Consider the following 24,877-nt stretch of genomic DNA (forward strand, 5'->3'; position numbering starts at 1 on the left):
TTGTCAAAATCAACTAATATCCAACTGGACCCAATGGAAGACCAGCTATTGCAGCTGAATATGGGCTATATCCAGCCATCATCTCAGATGGTAATGAAACAAACAAACAAACAAACAAACCCAGCATAGAAATGGTGAGAGCGGGAAAATTTCCACTCTTCCAACAGATCATTTAAAATAATCCTAAATGACAAGATAAATCAGAAAGTTCTAAGATTTCTTTCCACTACTTACCTCGGTCAGAGATCTACAGACTCTCAAAAATCCCAGATGAGGACAACCCTTCCAATGTCTCGTTTTCAACACCTCACTGATTTAATCACCTGCGGAAAATATACAACAAACAAAAGACAAAAACATGATGTAAGAGACTCAATGGCACAGTATACACTCCCATGTGATTTAAATGCAATAAAACTAGGTTGGGGTACAAAGGCATTGTAAATATTTAAAGCATTTCACAGTTGCAGCTAAAATGATTTATAAGGTAGTCTTGGATATTTGTTTCTTTGTCTTGTAGGTGGGTGGACAGTCTGGATCATCACCCAGATAGTGGAACAAATAAAGTGGGTGAAGATTGAAGATGAAGAAAATCAAATAAGAAGTTATTTTGCATTGTACAAAGCTGTTCTGTAGGTATCAATAGTTTTCTGCATGTTTAAACCATAAATGTCACAGGTAGTATTTCCTAAGAACGGAAATGTGCAAACAAAAACAAACTAAAGGCTAATCTTTCTTTCTTTACTGCAAAACCAGACTACAATGTATATTCCTGCTCAAGCCACTGATCATAATTCCTTATTTTTGTTCATTCCCTAAAGTTTACTAAAAGCATATGCCATGACATTGAAAGCTCAACATTTCATCAGATGTTAGTGCAGACTTTGGAAAAACTCTTTTTTTTATAAATTTAACCACATAGTTGTAGAATAATCTTGACAACATTGTTGATAAGAGCAGACAAAATCCACTCCATTACCAAGCAATAATCAATACTGAAACATTGATTAATTACACTGAATTCTATTCTTATGGGACTACGAAGCAAAAAACACACAAACAGTGAGAGCAAAAATGCAGTTGCCCGGGCGACAATAATTACACTGATTATGTTATTGATGGGGGAAAAATTCCCAGTATCCATCCCATCCCCGGAGGAGCGGTGGGCGAGGCTGGAATCACCATACATCTCCTCCTCTCCTCCCCCAACCCCCACCCCCCCCCCCCTCACTGCCCGATGGCGGATTAAACACAGCCAGCCAGTCCCACTTTCTGTCATCGAATGGTCTGATCACACAAGCCCCTCAACAACTCGTCGGGGCAGACTCCCCACCGGATTAGGACCTCAGACTAATAAGGCATGACGGCAGCTGCCTTCACATCGTGCAGAAATGTCATGTTTTGGAAGGATCATGAAATAACACATGACACCCCCCTATTTGATGCTGTAACAAAATTAACTCTCTCAAAGTAGTACTGACAACACAAATGATCCACAGATTCTCTTGAAAGGCACGGCTGGGCTTACAAAGAGGGAAAATAAAGTTTTTCTCCCATATAACTATTTTATGCAAAAAAAAAAAAAGCTTGATAGTTGGAAATGGAAAAGAGAAATTGGTATCAAATGCTTGTTGATTCAGAAATGGAAAAGAGAATTTGGTATATTGCTTTGGAGACAGCATCATTATACAAGCACATGACAGACACTTAATTCTTCACATTGTTTTGTTCAAGTAGGCCTTATATTCATCTTGAATGAAAGCAAGAGATTGTTAAGCAGGGAGGGGGTTGAGGTGTGAGTTTTCTTCAATTTTGTATCCCTCTACAAATGAAATTTGTAAGATCACAACTGCTGATCTATAATTTCCCTACATGTTTGTTAAAATCATAGATCAGCAGTTGCGATCTCACAAATTTCATTTGTAGAGGGAGACAGAATTGTAGAAAACTCACACTTCTATATTCATCTTTTGTCTAGTTAAAAGTAGAACATATTGCCCAAATCATAGACATTGAAATCAAACTGAAATACATTTTTGTACCTTCCGTGTGTAGATTCAATCGACTGACAAAATAATCAACAGCCCCCCCCCCCCCAAAAAAAAGAGAAAACTGTACATTGCTAAACTCAATTTTCTTAGCCATTTATAGCCTTAAAAAATAAAATCAGATGTACGGAGAATCAATACTCAGCCAACAGCCAGATTGTTTTTGCATAATTATTCTCTTTGGTGCAGGAAATTGGCGCGGGAAGGAGAGAGATGGGTTGAAATAATTGGTGCGCATAGGAAACCACTCCATCTACTGCTGGCTGGCAAGCTGTCAGGCCACTTAATGCCATCGCTGCCACCGAGTCTGTGCACATATGGCGCAGCTGATGAGGTTTGTGAAGCCAGCTGCAGTCTGTCACGAGTGTAGCTCCGAGCTGCCAGCATTCTACATGTGTTGGGTTTCTTTAGTTTGTTTGTTTGTGTGTGTGTGTGTGTGTGTGTGTGTGTGTGTGTGTGTGTGTGTTATCTCTCTCTCCCATCTTCATCTGACTTCATTCAATGCATTTGCTTGAAAGAACAAAGAACAAACAACCACAGGGCAAATATTCAATTTCCATCTGCAATTGAACAGTAAATAGCAAACAAACAAAAAAATCCTTGGGATATAAATGAAAATTCATAGAGCAAAGCTGTGTCACACAATCATGCCAGTAATTGAGAGAAAACCAATTCATTGAACAATGTATAGAAGTAATCACAAGGATTATTTCTGTACATTGTGAATTCAATGAGCTGTAGATATGCTATTTTCTTTTTTCAATGTTCATGTTTCAGTTTTCTCGCTAGTCACAGGGAACTGTGAAAGAGGAAACTTTCGCGGATTTTAGGCGTCAAGAAACCAGCGCAAAATTGAAAAGAGACAATTTTTTTTTTTTGCTTGAATGTTGTATGCGATGCTTTTTCTTATATTTTGATTCTGCAGAACTGAAAACATGTGAAATTCATCTCACCCAACCAAGTGTAATGATTTCCACTTTTACAGTCAGCTGAATAAGAGTGATAAACATAAGCTTAAATAGAAAATATGCCAAGAACTTTCATGAGGGCACACCTCAAGCAAAAAAAAAAGAGAAAAATTGGCAAGAATTTTGGGATGGATTTGGCAAACCCAATGCATTGCAGAGTTTTACAAAAGGAGTCTCTTAATTTACACAAAGGATGTATTTAAACTACCCCTTGCCAGTGTATTCTTTTTTTACCCGTGATCAATAAATTTCCCATTCATTTTTGGAAAGTATTTCCTAGATTATTTTAAATGAAAATGGATACTGCCCACTGCACAATGCATTCGCTAGTACAGTTTGCAACTTTAAACAAATTATGCACAAACATGTTGTTTGTATATTTCTGACAGACATGTTCTTTTCCTTTTCCTTGTTTGGGTGTTTCATTTTTGTTTTGTGTTTTGGAAGTGGCATAAACAAATATGATTCTGAATAAAAACTTATTACTGTCATTATTTCTCTTTATGGCGGCAAAATCTTTCTAGGTAAACTTGAACCACATATATATATCTGGCTTATCACACTGAGGTAACATATCGGTAACAAAGCCTGCTGCATTCCACAATTTCTTTGCTCTTTTGATGAAGTAAAACAAAAATATGGTGCATGTGCCATGCTGGTCATATTGCCCTGACGAAGCTTGACAAACAATGGGGCTTTGCAAGCCATCACTCAAAAGTTGGCGGACTGAGCCTGATCAATGTCTGACAGCCAAGAAACTGGGTTTAAAGTGATATTGGAGGAGCATGAAGCCGCTGGATGGATGCACAGTGCCTTGGCGAGCTACCACCAGGTAAGGATCAGGTGGGGATGGGGAGGGAGGAGGGGAGGGGCAATAAACAGACTGGGGGGGGGGGGGGTGTAGACCCTCTACAGCCCCCTTCAGTTAGAGTTATTGTGGAGAGTTTCTTTCCTTTCCACAAGAAAACTGACAGAAATGAATGGTATGTGTATTCATGACAAATTATACAGATTTCTGAAAAAGAAAAGAAATAAACAAAGGAGAGAATGAGTGTTAATGGATTACACCCAATAGCATTATGACATTCATACCTATTAGGGCATGCATTGCAGCCCCTTTGATGGTTAGAGAATACTGTACATTGTATATACCATATACTTGGCGAATCTACAATTATATTTTTTTTTTTTGTGAATTGGGACTTCACGACAATTTCATGGGCGGTTAAATTCGCGATTGTGGAGTATAATACTGAACAGAGAAATGTATGTGTGTATGTCACATTCAAGTTGGGATGTGAGTTAATTTACTTTCGTGTGTTTTTAGATTCGCCAATAGCACCCGAATCGTGAAATTCAAGAAAATAAAAACCTCACAAAATATTCGGCGTATACAGTAAATGTGTGTGTGTATGTGTGTGTGTGTGTGTGTGAGGAAAAGACAGAAAGAGAAAGAGATTGATGGAGAAAGAGAGTGGATCTATTGAAGAATGCCTGAATGGGTAAGGTTTCTCTCTCCTCCTGGTGAAAAGCAGACCAACAAATATATCATATTATACAACACCTAATTAGAATGTAGCTATCCGATTGATCGATTGCCCATCACCTGACATTTAGTTAAAAGTTCCATCTCACACTGTGGCTGTCAGCCGTGCAAGTTTATTTGAGCAAAAATGGATAGCGCATGGCAGACATCACCCATTTCCATTGACTCCTGTGTTGAACTCACGATTGACTCAAAGTTTTTGTTCCATCACACGGCTCTGAAGTCACAATTAACAAACATTTGCCGTGCACACTCTACAATATTACAAGCGCGCTTTAATACAAACACGTACTTTTGTCACTCATTTTTGTAAACAACTTCAACTGATCGGCTTCGCGTATGTATGTACATGGTGACTTTGACTGTGAAGCTACTCATTCGTCTTTCATGGAAAATGGTTCCATTTCTGTGCTAAATTCAAGAATCTGTGTGGATCACATCTGTTGACGTTTGAGGTGTTGTATAAAACAAATAGTGCATGGTCTTTACTCATGCATTGGAACAAGATTTCGCACTCGGTGAAAGATGAGCCTCATTGAATAAAGCGCCTCTATCTTTCACCTCATGCGAAATCTTGTACCATCACACTTGTGACCATTCACTATTTGTATACAACACTTTAAAAGATTCTAGCTGTATGATTAGTCAATCGCTCATCACGACATGCAGTTAAATGTACTATTGCACACTCTGTCAGCCATACAAATTTTTTTGAGCAAAAATGGACAGCATACAGCTAACGTCACCAATTTCCATCTTACTCCCATACTAAACTCATGATCAACTTTTAATTTTTGTTCCATTTTGTTCCATTGCACAGCTCTGATGTCTCAATAAACGAACCTTTGCTGTACATGCTCAATCAGTTGCAAGTGCGCATTCAGTCACTCATTTTACTGTCAATTTCAACTGATCAGTTTTGTGTACAACTGACTGTGACTGTGCCACTCATTTGTCTTTCGAGGCAAAAATGGTCGCCACTTCTGTACTAAATGCAAGAATCTGTTTGGATATGTTGACGTCTGATGTGTTGTATAAAACATAATAGTGTATGGCCTTTACTCGTGCAATGGAACAAGATATTGCGCTCGTGACCATTCACTAGTTGTATGTATATCATCACATCCTGGTAGAGTGAGTCTTGCTGCATAGAGAGAACACTGCATAAAGCTGGTAATTGACATTCACACGCTGAATAGTGGAATCAATAATCTAAACAATTGAGGAAATGGGAAAAGCAATTGAAATTCTTTGGACTCTAAGTGACAGTGAAATGGTTTTAGGATTTCTATCACAAGAGAGGAATTCTCCTCTTTGTCAAAAGCCACTGTTCATTTCTCTCTCTCCCTTGATCTGATCTCTCTCCCTTGATCTGATCTCTCTCCCTCTCTTCCTCTTACTCCCTCCCCCTCTCCATTTCAAAAAAGCATAAAACCCAAACTTTGGTGCTACAGCAACACCACAGGTATACTAAAATCATCCTACATTAACACTTTCTTTAAAGAGGCATCTCATTTTTCAAAAATGTTCTCAAAATAAACCTATTAACACACCTCTTGCCCCATCACATATATTTGGATCTTTTCATAAAGTAAGCAATTTCACTTTTAAAAATACAAACAAACTCATACCTGTACTTTTATCAGTGCCTCATATTTGATCCTTTAAGATGTTTGTAATCTTCAAAGTTTTAAACTTTGATTATTGCCGTATAAGCTGTTAATTTCGCGCGCAGATATTTTCTCGAATGAGGAGGTCGTGGACATTTTGGCGAGATGTTGTTTTTACGAATTGACAGAAAGCTGTCACAAGTGCACTATTACACCAGTACATGGGCCCCATTTTCACGTGTTGCTAAATTTGCAGTCCAACAGTGATTCGCAAAATTCACGAAATTTAAACCCTCACGAAAATAACAGCTAAATACAGTAGCTTGTAGTTTTAAACTACAAGCTCATCATTGAAGATTGAAACTTTGAGCTAATCTTCAAGTTTAGGAACATTGTGTGAACGTAACTAATGATGGGCTTATGAGATAAGCTGTAGCACCACGCCCCAGACATCTAAAAACTGCACTATTCAGCATTTACAAGCTGCATAAAAAGTTGAGGGGTGATGTATATCCAACTGATGAGATGAGACGTGTACTGTTGACTTCCTGTCTACTTCAGAGGAAAAGCAAAGGAGGGAAGTGGGGGAGAAACAAGCACTCAATCAAAGATTTCCAGATCCAAGCCATCTGCTCACAGATTCTTGATTTATCGGACAATTTCTATCTGGATTCAGATCCATTATGTGAGCGGAACTGGATGTGGAAGGAGGGGGGGGGGGGGTGGGGAAGGGGAAGGAGGATGAGGGGGAATTTTGCACTTGGAATGCTTTATCAATCACGCCAGGAAACAAATATTGGATTGCTCAATCAAGGATGCCTGAACAGCCATTTTAAGATTCTTGCGTTGGTTGGGAAGGAGGTTCTACGAGCCCGCCAGCCAGCCAGGCAGCCTCAGTCACTCGATGACGAAGGAGCAAAGCCAGAGTAACAGGATTTGTTGACGACTGAGTTAGAAAACGTGTTTGCACGAGGGTTTATACCGCATGGGCACCTCCACGCATTAGCTGTATGTCATGTTATTGTCTGAGCTTCTCAATGCAAAATAACATGCGGCTGCTAAAATGTCTGACGGGAATTACTCTGGAAAAAGATGCGAGCATCTCAAGTCAGATAGTGCAGATCTTGTGCGAGTGTGTATGTGTGTGTGTTTAACCTATCCAATATTACTTGCTTTACCAGCAATGTCTCCGACAAATTATGTTCAACGTATGTCAATTGGTGTCACCAATAAGATCTCTTTACAATTTTTGTTGTTCCCGGAAGGAAACAGAGAATTAAAAAAAAATATTCTTCAACACACTCAAATTGTACTGAAAGCGATTAGAGGACTGGTCTTGGAACCTATTTCCCCACACCACCTCTCAAGGTCCAATCCACTGTGTACAGAACCCACTGCATTACCATAAGCAAAGGTTTAAAATCTAAGGCACTAACGTAATAACAAGGCTGCCAGCACCTGAAGATCCAAAACAAACTGAAGCACAGAAAAAAGAAAAATACTTTTTTAAGGTAAAAAATCATTTTTTAGGGCAAAAATCACATTCTGGTGTAAAAAATAGGAAAAAGAAAAAATGCACATACCGTAGGCGGTCATCCAAACCGTTGTATATCCCAATTTTCCATCAAATTTTCGATTTTGAGATTTCCAGTCATTTCGATAGTGGACATTCCGTTATACATACTGTGAAATTTTTAGTTTCTAATTTTATGTAATTTTTGGTGTAATTATTATTTTTATAGAGCCTTGTCATTTCATTTTGTTCATTTCCCCGATGGTGCGCGTATTAAAAAACAATGATATGCCGTCCTCTCCTATATACAACGGTTTGGATGACCGCAAACACGGTGCGTGCGGTCACAAACCTTCGTATGTCGCGCACATTGACTTGGCGCATAATAGAAGTGATATATGAAAGTTCGGTGACCACAAGTACTGTGAGCACGGTCAACAAAACTGTCGTATACATGGTAAATGACAACAGTCTTCACAAACCGAAAAAACATGCATGTCGCTCTCTTGCGATTTCTTGCATAATTCCTAACAATACAATTCAACAAAGACATCACATGTTAGAGTAAGAATTAAAGTCTGACGTGTTACAATAAAAAATAATTGGAAATGCCAGTAATAAAAGAGTGCCATAATGATTGAAAAATGGGTAAACTTCCACGCGATTATCTCGAAATGTCATTCTTGCGCGTAAATTGCATATACAACAGTTCTGATAAACGCTGACGATAATAAGCACACTAATTCAAATTTCCAGAAGAGCATATTTTCATTTAACAATTTTTGAAATTAATTGGAATAAGTTGAACAAGTCTTTGCTTAGGCTTTGTGGTTGTCAAAAATAACTCTTACTGGAAAGATATGCTAAAGTACGTTAGTTAAGCAGTCTAGTACTTGTTGCAATGAAGAAAAAAAAAGTGAGCTAAAAATTGTCACTGTTTTTTTTTTTAATGCAAGAGCAATCTAATTTAATAATCCTTACCTGCACATCTGCAGTGATGTTTTATTCTAATTCTCATTCAAAGCAAACATGAGATTATTTGGGGTCACCAAAACTTCAAATTTAAAGATTTTAATGGTCCCAAAGGGCTACTAGAAAATAGATTTTTAAAAAAGTTAATGCCGCCCCCTCGATATATAAATATATACTACCCAAAACACAATTTCTTGATGTCACAAATCTCTGTTTCTCCTTTAACATCTCTTCTTAAAAAAAAAAGAAACCCCCTAAATTTCCTCCAAGGAAGCTAAGGAGCAAAAATTTAAGGAGTACGGACCATTAACTCTGCAGAAATTGGTGACAAGTGAAATGTCTTTGGACGAAGCTTCCACTGTGTAAAAACAGCAAATATTTGTCCAGCCAATCGGGCGTAAACGGAAACACCCCGGCCGCAAGTGCGTAGTGTGCACTCCACACTTCAGATTCCTGATCCACTCAAACATGAACTGAAAGACGGCGGATGACAGGACAGCGTTTTCCTCCTTTCTTAAATTTTGGCCGAGACTGCTACCTATGGTGTCCTCGTCACATCTTGTGACATATTACCCAACAAAAAAAAAATTGTGAGCCCCTCCTTAAACAAACGAACAAGAAAAAAGGAAAATCCTGAAAAGGCATAGCCTTCTTTCTTTCTGATAGATTATCAGAGCAAGCATAGAGTAATTGGAAAAGATGTTAACATAACCAAACATTAAATGTCAAGGAACAAGTTAGAATACATAACAACTTAGGTGCAATGCATACACATTTCTTGACATGCGATGCTCATACACTTTTAACAATGCATGCAAGGAGGGATGTTACGGCTAAAACACTTACTTTGGCATTACACAATCACTAAAACAAAAACAAAAAAATCACAGGACTGCTTGAAATTAAACTTACAAGAAAATATTGATTTTAGTCTATCATATCCATCCTGCAGTAATGAAGGTCTATGGCATTCTGGTTCAGAATGAGAGCATATTCACACCCAGTATTTACAAATCTTACTATGTTGGCATATAAATCAAATGAGTGTGTGTGTGTGTGTGTGTGTGTGTGTGTGTGTGTGTGTGTGCATGTGCGTGTGTTTGTGTGTGTGTGTGAAGACAGAGAGAATAAAATGGATACATATATATATATATATATATATATATATGAGTATGTGTGTGTGTGTGTGTGTGTGTGTGTGTGTGTGTGTGTGTATACACTTGGTGAATAATGTACAATGTTTGTGTATAATGCAGTTTGTCTTTGTATGATGTTTTGATTTTGTTTCTGTGAACGTTTCTGTGTCTGTGATATGAAATTGAACGAAATTCGAAGAAAGAATTATCCAAAAAATAAAAAATAAAAGATATGTACTATTTTTCATCTGGTGCAACAAGAACATTATCTGCATAAAAATCTACTTAGTCTGTTTATCATTTTGCCAGCCGTGGGATGCACGTTTGTTGGAGGGGAAAAAAAAAAACCTTGCTTAAGTTTTACATCAGCTTTACACCCTCCCGACTGAATGTCTCGGATTTCTCTCTTTGATGTTTTAAATCATTTACTTAGCCACATAAGCTCCTTAAATGTAATATACATGTAGATGTTGTGCCATGTTGAATATCGCCTACGGCCATGATAATCAGATAGAAGGACTTTCCGAAGCTGGATTTGAGCTAGGCTCTGCACCAGGAGACAAACAGCCGCATCAATGTCGGCGAACAAAATCAACACTCAGATTCTCAGATTCTGAGCACAAACCTCAACTATATTGTCTCTATGGAGCATTTAATTACTTCAGTTTAGTTCAACCCCTTTTGACTTTTTTCCACTAAATGAACCTCAAAATAAAAGAACCTCAATGAAAAAACAACAACAAAGAAACAACACAAGAATCTGAAGACTTGTTTTCATGACTACAACACAGCTCAAGTGCGTGTATTTCAAAAAATAAAATCAGTAAATAATAAGCAAAACGTAGGAACCCACCAGGGCAGTGCCTTAACTGTTAATTATGGAAAACAAATAAACATATCTGCTTCAGTCATTTCACTATGTTCTATTACTGACAATCTAACAATTTTCACATCAAAATATAAATAAGAGTACTATAAGAATAAAGAATACTTAGAAGAAATAGTCTATAGCTATGTGTAAACACAAACATATGTTTCATTGTTTCTGAAGTAACAGGCGGAGGAGCCTTTATCAATAAGCAATTATCTAAAGTCATATTGATACCTCTGGTTCTCTCTCCAGCTCTCAGAGTCACGCAAGAATTTCACGCTTCTCAGAGATCTCTCATTCACGGGAATCGCATTACTCCAGTGCGTGCGACCGCTTCTTGTCCTTGCACTCCGATTACCATCTCGTGGTCTCGGCGGGTCGACCACTTGACTCCGTGGTTTCGACAGCAGACGTGACGGCGCAAGAACACACGCGAGTAGCCCCCCGTCTGAGGTTTGTCGATTTGGGGGGGAAAGATTTCTCCCTGGCAAGTGAATCCTTTAGGCCAAGTGCCTTGCTTTGATACGATCCACCCTTACCGCAAAGCATCGCATCCTGTGGACTCTACCTTGGTGCACGCTTGCTCAGTAAGCTTGGGGGGGGGGGGGGGGGGGGAAAGGTGTCTGTGACAAAATGATGCAATCCTTATCTTCTTAATATAATGAATGTCAGTCCTTGAATCAACTGCCAATCATAGACCCCACCTGTATTTCTTTAATAATGACTGTGATTTGAGCAATTTTTGTGCAAAATCACAGTCAGATAGACAGTGTAGTAAACAAGAGATGGGAGATCTGGGCACTGCTTCATGAAAATTGTCAGCCCATACAAGTTCTAAGTCTCTAACAATTACCTTGGTAACAGTCAGTGACCAGAACTTCTCAGCCAATTAAAACCAAGGGTTTTATAATACTGAAGTTGTCAGAGACTGACAACTTGTCAGGGCTGACAACTTTCATGAAACAGTGCCCAGATCACCCCTAATTAAGTTTGGAGATCCAGGTCACTTGACAGGATCATGATTAGACCAGTCTCCAATTTTTATGCTGAGAGTTTTAAAGAAAGGTCTGGACTTGAAGGAATACATACCATTCATCATGCAAAGATGCTCAAAAGGGCATTGCTGGTGTTGCTTGCGTTGCTTGCGTTGCTGGCATCGCTGGCCGGAAGGACAACAATGAACTTTACACCTCTAGGCAGCTCAACTCCGCTGACAACATTGTCCTCACCCTGTGGGGGCTTTTAATGTGCGTGCATGATTTATTCCAGCATGTGAAGATATTATCCTAAGAGGATCCAAGCCATGTTCAGCTCCAATACAGACACCTGCCACACAGAATTGACTTGTATTCATGCTTCAGGGTTACCATTCTCATGTCTTTGCTCTATAAGCAAAAAGTCTAAAGTCTCCCATTGATCTATACGCAAATCTTTCTCCGCTAGATTTCCTCATTTTGCAGTTGCTAAATCATCAACCAGAAACATGGTTTTGATAACCTTTTCGTGCACAAACAAACAAGAGACTTGCGAGGTGATAACATCCTCCATATCCTCAAATTTCCATGTTTTCTATGAAAACATGTGAAACATGTGAAACTATACAATATCACAACTTCCTACTTTTGCACCCAAATTCATCAAATTTCAATCTCTCTTTTTATTTTTGGCCTTGATTTCACTTTGTTTATCACAGCCAACTTGATCATGGCTTGGAACTGCAAATTCTTAGGCAATATGCCCGTTGCACTGGAATGCAATAGCGAGAAATTATAGTAATTAGGGGGAAAAATGAACTGAAATTTGATCTAGAGGAAGATGAAGAGCAGCATGATTTCCTGGTAGACAGCATTGTTATACCTTCATTAGGAGTCCCCAGGATATATAGAGGAAAAGTTTGATTACTGCGTAAACACCACTTAACACCAGACGGAACAGCGAGGGTCAACACAGAAGAGTAGTAATTCAAACTTAATGACCATCAGCGGCGGCGCAGCACTCCTCGTTAAAGGTCAACATCTATTGTTTCTCGTTAGCTACCCACGAAGAGGTGAGGCTTTAATGTGCAAATTATCCCCCTCATCCGATCAGTTATGAAGGAGGAACTCGTCTACCGCGACATGGGGGCGGTCTTGAGATAGGTGCTGGGAAGCACACATATGGTCGGATGCTATTTTGTGGTAGCTGGTTGTGGGATGCTGCGGATTACTGGGATTGTAAGGAGAATGGAGGCTTGATCGGGCTCTTATTTGTTTCCTGGAAAATGTAACAAACTTTGAGAGCTTGATAATGTGATACTGAAAACACTTAAATTTCCAGCAAAATTGGTATGCCAAAGCCACAAACGTGGAGGTGTTGTGGTCCTGTTGACTGTGGTTTACGTTAAAAATCAGTAGGTGCACAGTTCAAGCCCTGTCTTTGCACACATTAACAATACGTTTTGCCAGCACAGCTATTTCTCTTATTTGGGTTGTTGCTGTAGTATTAAACAACAATAATAGAAATTGCCGAGCGTTTCAAACACCTTAATAGCCGCGATCACACTGGCAATAGATCGCAAAGTTTAACCCGCTGAGGATGGACTGATTTTGCTACGCCACGCATTTCCCATAGATACCTGCCCGAGTATACTCGGGACTTGTCCTAAATGGGTTAAGATCGCAATCTTTCAGATTTTGAAGTTTTACCAGTGTTACCGCAAACTTCCCGCCAAACTTCTTGCGAAACTTTCCACTCCAACTAGGAATATTTCCCCTACCTCCGCCAAACTTCTCAATCTTTTGCCAGCGTGATCACTAGAAACTGAAACTTTGCGATCTCTGTCACGTGACCAGTCAACCACCTGTTTGCAGGCAGTACCTCTAAAGCACACGGTCATTGTGATGAACAGGAGTGTATTGTGACATAACAATCACCAGCTGTCAGACGGTGTACTCTTTCTTGCACAAGCGTACTAGTGACCCACACTTCTTGATCCAAAGATCGAGAAGTTTGGCTGCCTCTGTGACTAGACGACAAAAGATCTTGAAAACTCAGGCGCGGATCCAGGAATTCTGTAAAGGGCGGGGGACTCAAGTAACATTTCTGGTGCCACTTCCGGGTTTCATTTCATTTTTTCTTTTTATTTTTTTTGTTTTTAACAAAAAAAAATAAAGGGGGGGCATGTGCCGGTTGTGCCCCCCTCTGGATCCGCCAGTGAAGATTTCACGATCTTAAACTTCTTGATCTTTTGCCAATGTGACCGCGGCTATTGATACAGGTACCTTGGTACATGCATGAACCTGTTAAGTGGCAGGCTGGCCTGGAATCCACTCACAAAGTGAATGAGTGTCATGCAGGTTCAGGTTTGATTCAAGTGACTAGGGCAATAAAATGCATTAGCTAGAACATTCTACAAGCAACAGCATGATTTTGACTGTCCACTGTCATTCATTTGAATAATTCATGTCATTGCAATGACCATCAATATTGCCAATATTAATATCAATAGTACCACTGTCATTATTATTCTTGATATCATCATTACTATTAAAATTATATTGGTAACTGTTTACCGGTACATCATTATCACTAGATGTTTGTAGTTGTTTATGTAATAGAAAAAATTTCTATTGATGTAATCATTCTCATGATGGAATACATTTATGGTATGTCATGTATGACAGACATTTAACATGGCAACTGGGGAAATATCACTTCTCTCTTTCTATCAAATCCATCACCCCACCCCCTCCTCGCTTACGGCAATACTTCATGAAAAATGGATCTACATGATAAATCGTCGGCGACCATCCGAACCGTCGTATCTGTCAGCGGCGTGCGAGAACACGTTTTCGAGAAAAACGCGTTTGAAGTTTGGTGGTCCTTTGAAGTCTAGTGTAAAGAAATTTCTTGCTTTTATTCCCGATCTTTTTATATGAAAAGAAAGGCAAATTCCAGACGATTCGTATAATATATGTATTTAAAATCATGTATGAATAAAACTAATGCTACGTTCACAAAAAGAAAGGCCTCCGCACAGGAAGAGTCGAAAAACAGGTATACAACGGTTCGGAGATCGCACTCTCAGTACGCGCGGTCATCCGAACTGACGTATCGGGGTGATACGTCAGTTTGCTGAACGCGCGTACCGAAAGTGCGATCTCCGAACCGACGTATCCTATTCTTATAACACGCGCGTCTATGCGATATGCATGGTTACGTGGTATTTATCTGTAAAACGAGTGATTTCGTGCATATTTTTGTGTAAATGCAACTATTCTGTGTCATAATTTCATAAGATGTAGTACAAATATGTCCAAGGTCCAGTTTTGTCATGCATGATGAAACACTGGTAGGGGAGGGGGAGATTCCTCTGCAGATTTTTTGTTTGTTTGTTTTGTTTTGTTTTGTTTTTTGACATGAATTACGCTTCAGGCATCAGACGAGAGTTCCTTTGATGTAAAAAACAAACAAACAGACAGACAAACAAACAATCAAAAAACCCACTCCATGTTTAGGACACATTATCTTTAATCAGTTTGTATCTAATTTGTATCACGCAAAAAGTGGTTATACATGTATTGTGAAAGAGGTGGGGCCTATGAAATTATTGCTTTTTCATTGCAGCCTGCCTCTTCTTTTTCCTCTCATTTCATCTTCTCACTCCTCTCCTCCATGGACCTCTTCTCTTTCCCTTGCAACGCTTTAACCCTCTCTCCCACTCTCCAATACTGTAAACAAAAACCAAAATCACACATCCAAGCCTTGCTATTCTTTGTGATAATTCATGCCGCAATCATGACTGCAATGACCTAACTTTCATTCTTTCTAAGCTGCCATGATGAATACTGTACATTTTAACCCATGAATAAAGATTTTCTTTTATAGCTTACATGCATGGCAGACATAATTCATGATCATTCAGTTGGGTAAAACTCAATTATCAGCTTGCTCATCGGAAATAACATGCAAAAAATTTACTTAGCCACACGTCTGTCTCACATTATTGTTTTTTTTTTATATAATTATACATGTATATACGTTCAGGACTCTGAAACAGATGCAAATTAATTTTCTACGCAGAAACATCCACACACACAAACATGGATTGTACTTGTTCACACAAATAATAAAAGGTGTATTGTCCTACAGACTTAAATGATATTCAAGTAGTACTATGAATATCATTTCACTTCCAATTATATATGCTGACATTTTAGTGTGCATAATACACTATGATTTCCTCACGATATGAGATCACAGTACATAGAAGAGAAAAACAAAACAAAACAAAGAAAGTGAGTCTTGAGACAAGGCTGCATTAAAATGCAGCAATATTTATTTCAAAATCAATCCATATCTCACATCCAAAAAGAAAAGAAAAGGAATGAACATGTCCTTAAATACAATGGTAAAATTTCATTAAAAATTTCTGAATTTACAGAATGATCAAGATGTCTGTGGTAAAATAGATATTATTCAAATTCATTGATAATGAACATGTCCTTTAATACAATGGTTACATTTCCTCGAACATTTTTAAATGTACAAATCAAAATGTCTTTGGTTAAATAGATATTGATCTAAATCAATTGTTAAACCGATTTTAACATGAAAAAATTGTACACAATACAGTTTATATTGAAAAACATTCTGAAACATTCATCAGATGGAAGTAGCTTACAGCAGAAGGCAACTTCCTCCTAATATCAGTGAATCTCTAATAACTCAGGTCTTAGGGCTAAAAAAAAAAAGTACATTGTATGATTTGAGTTGTTATTATGTGCATGTTTGTGATTGTACTTTCATTTCGATATAACGGTAATATCTACGCAACGGTCCTACAGAAATCAAATCACATTTGGAAGGAGGAATAAAGCTGTTACATGTACATCTTTCACATGAAAAAATATGACAATTATTGTTAAAGAAATATCAAAGCTTATTATGATATCATAGAATATTTAATAGCTATAGAATAGACAAATCATAACATGGCGAATTGTGGTGGGGAGATAGTGCGGAGTGATAAATTATCAAAAATTTGAATACATAGACGAAATTGCTTTTGCATGCACAAACAACTGTAGGCACCATAGGCAAGCAATAATTAGTGAGAAGTTGGTCAGAGCTGACATTTTGCTGGGATGGAACTGATGGTGCTTCATTGTTCAATTCTGGTACAAAGTGTGTATTGGTATCTCTTGAATGCAGTCCATGTCCTTGGTGATGCCCACTGGAAATGAAGAAAACAAAAAGGAAAACAAGATACATATGGTGCATAGATATTACATTTGTTTTATCATATTTATCAAAAGACTGAATTTATCATTTCTTTGAAAGGACAAGATGTCATCCAGCTTACAACTCATGGTGGATCCATGCGAGGACATATGGGGTGTAAGATGCCCTTATTGTTTTTGTTTTTTTGAACAAAATATCAACAGAGAAAACTGGAGGAAGTGCATGTGGTCCCCCCCCCCCCCCCCAGACACACACTTTACAGAATTCCTGGACCCACCACTGACAACTGCAAAAAAAAAATAATGGTACATATTAGCCAGGATGCTACATTCTATGCTTGTGTATAGTTGATGTCATTCTTTTTATTTGTTATTATATGACAGCAATAGCATCATTTATTCCGGATAATGGTTATTCCAACAAGATTGAGTCAGCAATATCTGGTTGGGTTTCCCGATTAGATTAAGTGCTTTACAAACACTCACCAGTGAGAAGTTGCAGGTCAGAGATGACATTCTGCGGGATGGATCTGACGGTGCTTCATTGTTCAATACTAGCATTGGTATCTCTTGAATGCAGTCCATGTCCTTGGTGATGCCAACTGGAAATGAAGAAACAAAAAGAAAAACAAATGCATATGGTGCACAAACATTTTATTTGTTTCCATCATATTCATTGAAAGATTGACTTTATAATTTCTTTTACTAAGATTAACCTTTTAATAGCACAATTTTCAGGTAGCCCTTTGTAAATGTCCACAAACAAGAATTTTTTTTTTTGCCCAGCAGAGATCGGACAGATTGGTGATCTGCATCAATGCAAAAGCAGTCAAACGGTACATGCATCCTCATTTGAAAATTGCTCATAGATTATCACTCAGCTTGGAAGGTCCAGGTACAAATGGCAGACAAGCTACATTCTCCAGTTGTGTGTTAGCCATTTGCTACAATATGACAAGAAGGATAACATGTCATCCAGATTGCAACCAGTGGTTAATTCATGTGGGGCACATCAGGTGTAAGATGCCCTTTATTTTTGTCTTTTTTTTAACAAAAGAAATAAACAGAAAAACTGGAGGACGTGCGTGTGGTCCCTCCTCCCCCCCCCCCCCCAACTTTCACAGAATTCCTGGACCCACCCCTGACAACACAAACACTGGTACATGGTAGCCAGGATACTACATTCTTTGCTTGTGTGTAGTTTATGTCATCCTTTTTAATTGCTATTAAAGTGTATAAGACAGCAATAGCATCATTTAATCTTAATTACTGATGGATATTCCAACAAGATTAATGCAGCAATATCTGGTTGGGTTTCCCAACAAGATTAAGGCTTTACAAACACTCACCAGTTAGAAGTTGGTCAGAGCTGACATTGCTTCGTTGTTCAATTCTGGTACTGGTATCTCGTGAATGCAGTCCATGTCCTTGGTGATGCCAACTGGAAATGGAGAAAACAAAAAGAAAAAGAAAATACACATGGTGCATAACTATTACATTTTTTTAAAAATCATATTTATTGAAAGATTGACTTTATCATTTCTTTCAAAGGACAAAATGTCATCCAGATTACAACCCATGGTGGATCCATGCGGGGTCACATAGGGTTTAAGATGCCCCCCCCCCCTTTTTTTAGCAAAAAAATTAACAGAGAAAAACTGGAGGACATGCGTGTGGTCCCCCCCCCCCCCTCCCCAATTTGCAGAATTCCTGGACCCACCCCTGAAAACTGCAAAAAATACTGGTACATGGGAGCCAGGATGCTACATTCTATGCTTGTGTATAGTTGATGTCATTCTTTTTATTTGCTATTATATGGCAACAATAGCGTAATTTAATCCGGATTACTAAGGGATATTCCAACAGGATTGATTCAGCAATATCTGGTTGGGTTTCCCAACAAGGTTAAGGCTGTACTAACACTCACCATTGAGAAGTTGGTCAGAGCTGATATTCTGCTGGGGTGAATCTGACGGTGCTCCTTCATTGTTCAATACTAGCATTGGTATCTCAGGAAGGCAGCTGATGTCTTTTTTTATGCCAACTGTAAATGAGGAAAACAAAATATACATAGCCTATGTTTATTTTATTGTTTCTATCAGGTTTTTTTCAAAGATTGAATTTATCTTTTTTATATTAAGATTAACCTTTTAATACCACAATTTTCAGAAAGCCCTATTTAAATGTCCACAAACAAGAGGGTTTTTTTTGCCCATCAGCAGAGATCGGACAGACTGGTGATCTGCATTAATGCAAAAGTAGTCAAACGGTACATGCATCCTCATTTGAGAATTGCTCATATAAATTATCACTCTGCTTGGAAGGTCCAGATACAATTTGCAGACAAGCTACATTCTCCAGTTGTGTGTTAGCCATTTGCTACAATATGACAAGAAGGATAACATGTCATCCAGATTGCAACCAGTGGTTGATTCATGTGGGGCACATCAGGTGTAAGATACCCTTTATTTTTGTCTTTGTTTTAAACAAAAGAAATGAACAGAAAAACTGGACGACATGCATGTGGTCCCCCCCCCCCCCCCAACTTCACAGAATTCCTGGACCCACCCCTGACAACTGCAAAAAACACTGGCACATCGTAGCCAGGATACTACATTCTTTGCTTGTGTGTAGTTTATGTCATCCTTTTTAATTGCTATTAAAGTGTATAAGACAGCAATAGCATCATTTAATCTTAATCACTATTATGGATATTCCAACAAGATTAATGCAGCAATATCTGGTTGGGTTTCCCAACAAGATTAAGGCTTTACAAACACTCACCAGTTAGAAGTTGGTCATAGCTGACATTTTGCTGGGATGGATCTCCTGGTGCTTCGTTGTTCAATTCTGGTATTGGTATCTCGTGAATGCAGTCCATGTCCTTGGTGATGCCAACTGGAAATGAAGAAAACACAAAGAAAAAGAAAATACACATGGTGCATAAATATTGCATTTTTAAAAAAATCATATTTATTGAAAGATTGGCTTAATCATTTCTTTGTCATCCAGATTACAACCCATGGTGGATCCGCGCAGGGACACATGGGGTTTAAGATGCCCTTTTTTTAAACAAAAAATAAACAGAGAAAAACTGGAGGATGTGCATATGTTCCCCCCCCCCCCCCCCCACCAATTTACAGAATTCCTTGACCCATCCCTGACAACTGCAAAAAATACTGGTACATGGTAGCCAGGATGCTACAGTCTTTGCTTGTGTATAGTTGATGTCATTCTTTTTATTTGCTATTATATAACAGCAATAGCATAATTTAATCCGGATTACTAATTGATATTCCAACAAGATTGATTCAACCATATCTGCTTGGGTTTCTGAACAAGATTACTAGTAAGGCTTTACAAACACTCACCATTGAGAAGTTGGTCAGAGCTGACATTCTGCTGGGATGGATCTAACGGTTCTCCTTCACTGTTCAATACTAGCATTGGTATCTCTAGAATGCAGCTGATGTCCTTTTTGATGCCAACTGTAAATGAGGAAAACAAAATATACATAGTGCATACATTTTACACTGTTACTATCCTATTTTTTTTTTAAGATGATTTTTTTTTAAAATTAAGATTAACCTTTTAATACCACATTTTCAGATAGCCCTATGTAAATGTCCACAAACAAGAGTTTTAATTTTGCCCATCAGCAGAGATCTGACAGACTGTGGTGATCTGCATTAGATGCAAAAGCAGTCAAGCGGTACATGCATCCTCTTTCCACAGTCAATTGCATGTGCTTATGAAGAATACAAAAACATTGGAAGTGAGGCACAAAAATATCATTTGCTGATAGGCTTACAAACTCTTTTGTTACGTATAGGGCACCCGAATGGGGTCAGTAAGCCAAAATTCTTTAAACTCAGCCTTGCTGGCTACACACATAGATTTTCAGTTTTGCAGCAAAACAAGGCATTATGAAATTGGAAAAAGTAACTAACACAAAATACAAGCAGATGTGACACAGAAAAAGAAAAGAAACTGATAGAAGGTCTAATCTGTTCATTAAAGTTTTTTTTTTTTTGTAGGCATAACACAAATAAACATGAATTAAGGCTACACAAGTACACGCTCATGTCTTTATTGTGAAAACTTGGTATACCAGGTTGTGCTGTCTATGAGTTGACACCATGGAAACCTTATATACCAGGCACTACTTCATTGCATTCATACAGTATGGAGTAAGCTACTTCTAACATTGCAGCACAGTTATGAAGTTATTAGAGGCATTGAATAAACACACACACACTATACACTGTCCATACTTTTTACTACAAGTATGTATTCGTTTGTGTGCGCACAATCTTACCTAATTTCGCCAGGTAAATGCTGTCATCATCGTCATAATCAGAAGTATTATCTTCGTCACTGCTGTCTGCGGTGCTTGTGTTTCCATCATCGCTACTGCTTTCAGAATTCTTTCCCCCATACACAGCAGTAACTGTGCCTTTCCACAGTTTCCTGTGCCATCGCATTGACACACGAACTCCAAGTCGTGGGAAGCATGCCCTTCCTGAATTTCAGCTGATCATCAGCTACGGTATTCCTTGTACCATCTTTGTCCCAAAGGACTTCAACATCTGTTGGTTTCCCTGAGGACAAAGAGCTGTAACAAACAAAAACAAAAACATTCACTACAAGTGTACTAAAAATATATTTTTTAATTTTAGCAGAAATGTTTTACCTCAAGCCTATCTAGTGGTCTATTTTTACATTGATCATAAAAATGCAAAAGCACAATTCAACTCATATTATAAACGGATAGAGGGCGAAGATCCCCTGTGCTTATGGTACTGCAAAACTACTCTCTAGAATGTGTGGGCACCTATAGCCTAGCTAGGCTAGATCTGACAATTGGAACATTGCATTAAGACCTCAATTTATATATCTTAATTGTAGAACATCAACATATTACTATTAGATATCACAGGAGGGGCTTACTCAAGTACTGCCCTCTGGCCTGTTAACACACTAAAGCCTTCATTGCAGTGATTTCAATATTATGGAGACTTGGCACTCACAGCGACATAAAAATGCATGCGATAAAAATTCATACTCAGTACCGTGTGCGGTACCGTACAAAGCATTTGCAGTTGGCTAGATCTCTGAACAACACACATGTATTTATGGGCCAGCATAATCTAATCCTACTCCTAGAGTCCTAGGAATCCTAGTATCAGATGAATTTACAGATGTTGGTAATTTATAATCGTTCATTTTACTATAGCCAGTATAGCCTATACTAGGCCCTTCTACTACTAGATCCTTGGCTTACATTGGCAAATTCACATGAGATACATTACACTCAGATTTGGGTGTTTTTCTTTGTGTGTGTTTGAAAGCTTGGGGCTCAATCGGCCATAAAAACATTATAAGTAAGTAGAACCTATCATCAGAACTCTAGGGTCCTACACTCAATGATGAACCAGCGATTAGCGGCTCTAAATTGTTGGCTGTGACTACGACTCTACGTAGTTAGACTCGTCTAGTAATCTCGTACTTTTTGTGGTAATTCCCAAACAACTCACCCAGAAGTGTTAACAGTTTGGCATTGCCCACACCCACTACGTATGAGGTCCGTATATGGACCATAAGCACATAAAGCCAACTCAATGAGATCATTGTGAACGTTGTTTTCTTCTAGATTAGTAAGGGTCTATGATTTTAAACCCTACTAGAGTATCCCTTTGTACCCACATATTTATCTATACACAGGACTACACCTAACAACACGACGAAATATTTGGGGAAACCCACGACAATCTGCGTATTTATCTTGACAAGTGACAATCTTATGGATAGAACTTGCTTGGGTCTGTTCATTTTAATTGAAATCGCATGATTTCATAGCTACTCATAATAAAACTCACCGGTCCTGGGGAGGGTCCAGTTGACGCTCCATCGTCTGCTTCTGCCAGTTCTGGCTGATCCGGGGCGATACGACACCTTCACTGAACGCGACTCGAAGTTTCGCGTCCACCCGAACCGACGTATAGCGATACGTCGGTTCGGATGAACGCCTTCAGCCAATTCGCGTTCAGGCAAAATGACGTATATCAAATTTCTCTGTTAAAAACACAAAATCCGGTTCCAAAATTTTGTGAGTAGAAAGAGTGTGTGCTGGGCTTTCTTAAAACGGCAAAATTTGAAATTCGAAAAATTTACCGAATTTTGACATATACGACGGTTCGGATGGTCGTCGACGAAATAGCACAGGAACATCATGTTAGTGGGACATCGATTGTTATGTACCATCAGTTTACATTGCTCTAGTTGCACATGCAATTAACTGCTGTTCTTCTATACATCAGAACAACTTCTTCTTCTTCTTCTTCTTTTTTTTTGACCAACACTTTGGATCTGTGAATAAGGAGACATGAACATGAAATAAGAATATGAGGAAGGACATGTTAAAATTGGGATAAAATAAGAATAAAAGAAGGGCATTCACATTCAAGAAATGGCTACTGTGACAATGATAACATGACACCAGGTGTACAGTTGGGTGGGGGAGGGGGGAGGGGTGTGGGGGGGGGGGGGGGAGAGACCAATAAAAGCTCAGGGCTACCAACACTGGAAACTAGTTGAGAGTGAGACTCCCATAGGCCAATGCTATAATGTAGGAGTCAAAATGAGTGAGATCAATAGAAATGCATGCAAACGAAATAAAGTTTTAGAGTGAGAAAGGACCAAAATGAGTGAGTCTCACACTCAATGCGTGAGAGTTGGCAGCCCTGAAAGCTGATGTTAGAAACGTGTCACAGTTTCTTCCTGTACCCTGCTACCCAATTAGTTAGGATGCCATGGAAGTTTCGAATGCACCGAGTCGTTAAATTCAGTAAACATGTTTGCTGATGATAAGGAGGAGGCATGGGCATGGCTGAATGGCAGGTTGGCTGTAGCACCACAGGTGTTTACAACCCCCATAGTCCAGCCCCCTGAGGCCACACATGTATCTCTAAATAGACGGGTACTTACTGATGCAGCTTCCATCCAGAGTAGATGTGAAATTGGTATTGACTCGCCCAAAGCAACTTTATACAAACCATTTTTCCTCTGTTAAATGGTGATATTGCACGAAAATCTACAGAAAATGTAATTAGCAGACTATCAATATTCCATCCCTTCTGATTTCTCATACAAAATTCATACTTTGACCTATCCAAGAGAGGCTTTCTGTGCAGGATGGCACGGATGTGCTATGGTCCAGAGGATTGTCAATTGCATTTCAACGAAAAGATTTAAAGTTCAAGAGTTCAAAGTTCAATGCCAAGGCATTTGAGTCTGTGGGGACAAGATACTACCCCCCCCCCCCCCCCCACACACACACCCCTCTACCCAGTCTACCCAGGGGTAAAAATTTAGGTACCTTGGCTTGAAGTTGACTCTTATTGTAGTTAATTTTAGCATGCGCATGCCATACAATGGAACCCTTCACAGAGAAAGGGGTTAATGCACTCTACGGATAGGTTTCATTTCAGCAATTGAGTAACAATAATGTCATCTGTAGAGTGCTTTGCGCACTATCCAACACAAAGGAGTGGTTCAAGCCCAACTGTTTTATAGATATTACCAAAAAAAAAAGACTTTTCACTGACATTTTCTCTCTGTCGTAACTTTATCATTTTCCTGTTGTCTCAACTTGCCGATCTATGAAGGTACTTGCTTTCAACGTACCTCCCCTCATAACCCTCTTTTTCTTTCTATCTACATAGATTTGTATATAATCTACTTTTCTTCTTTCATTATATCTTTCCTTGGTGTCTCAGGATCTATCTTAACTTTCACTTCCAATATTGAATGTGTAAGACTATCTATCGTTTTAAAGCAGTAATGGGAGAAATATAAGGCAAAAAGGAAAAACAAAAAACTAACAGTGATATAGAAACCATTAACACATCAACATTTTGTGGGAAAATGCCTGTAAAACCTTGACTGGAAAATGCTCCCTGCATCACGCATTTCGCCACTATTGTGAATATG

The 24,877-nt window shown here is 38.7% G+C and overlaps 1 protein-coding gene and 2 long non-coding RNA genes across 4 annotated transcripts in view; all 3 read right to left on the reverse strand.

Moving 5' to 3' along the window:
• Positions 1 to 215: 215 nt before the first annotated feature.
• LOC139728922 (uncharacterized) overlaps positions 216 to 24,877 on the reverse strand; it is a 63,944-nt gene continuing 39,282 nt past the window's right edge. For both annotated transcript variants that reach the window (XR_011710843.1, XR_011710842.1), the window contains exon 3: positions 216 to 323. This is a non-coding gene — a long non-coding RNA (uncharacterized lncRNA). The remainder of the gene's footprint in view (positions 324 to 24,877) is intronic.
• LOC139728893 (uncharacterized) lies at positions 16,410 to 18,907 on the reverse strand. Its single transcript, XR_011710838.1, has 4 exons — positions 18,813 to 18,907; positions 18,235 to 18,326; positions 17,372 to 17,487; positions 16,410 to 16,878 (listed from the first exon to the last, which is right to left on the reverse strand). It is a non-coding gene; the product is annotated as an uncharacterized lncRNA (long non-coding RNA).
• Positions 19,254 to 22,079, reverse strand: LOC139728930 (uncharacterized). The gene is made up of 4 exons (XM_071639858.1): positions 21,204 to 22,079; positions 20,257 to 20,373; positions 19,670 to 19,783; positions 19,254 to 19,264 (listed from the first exon to the last, which is right to left on the reverse strand). The coding sequence occupies exons 1-4, from the start codon at positions 21,367 to 21,369 to the stop codon at positions 19,254 to 19,256; spliced, it is 408 nt and encodes a 135-aa protein (XP_071495959.1). The 5' UTR covers positions 21,370 to 22,079.

Source organism: Diadema antillarum, unplaced genomic scaffold, assembly GCF_040938485.1.
Source record: "Diadema antillarum isolate AM-2024a unplaced genomic scaffold, OU_Dant_1.0 seq00000205_RagTag, whole genome shotgun sequence".
Lineage (NCBI taxonomy): Eukaryota > Metazoa > Echinodermata > Echinoidea > Diadematoida > Diadematidae > Diadema > Diadema antillarum.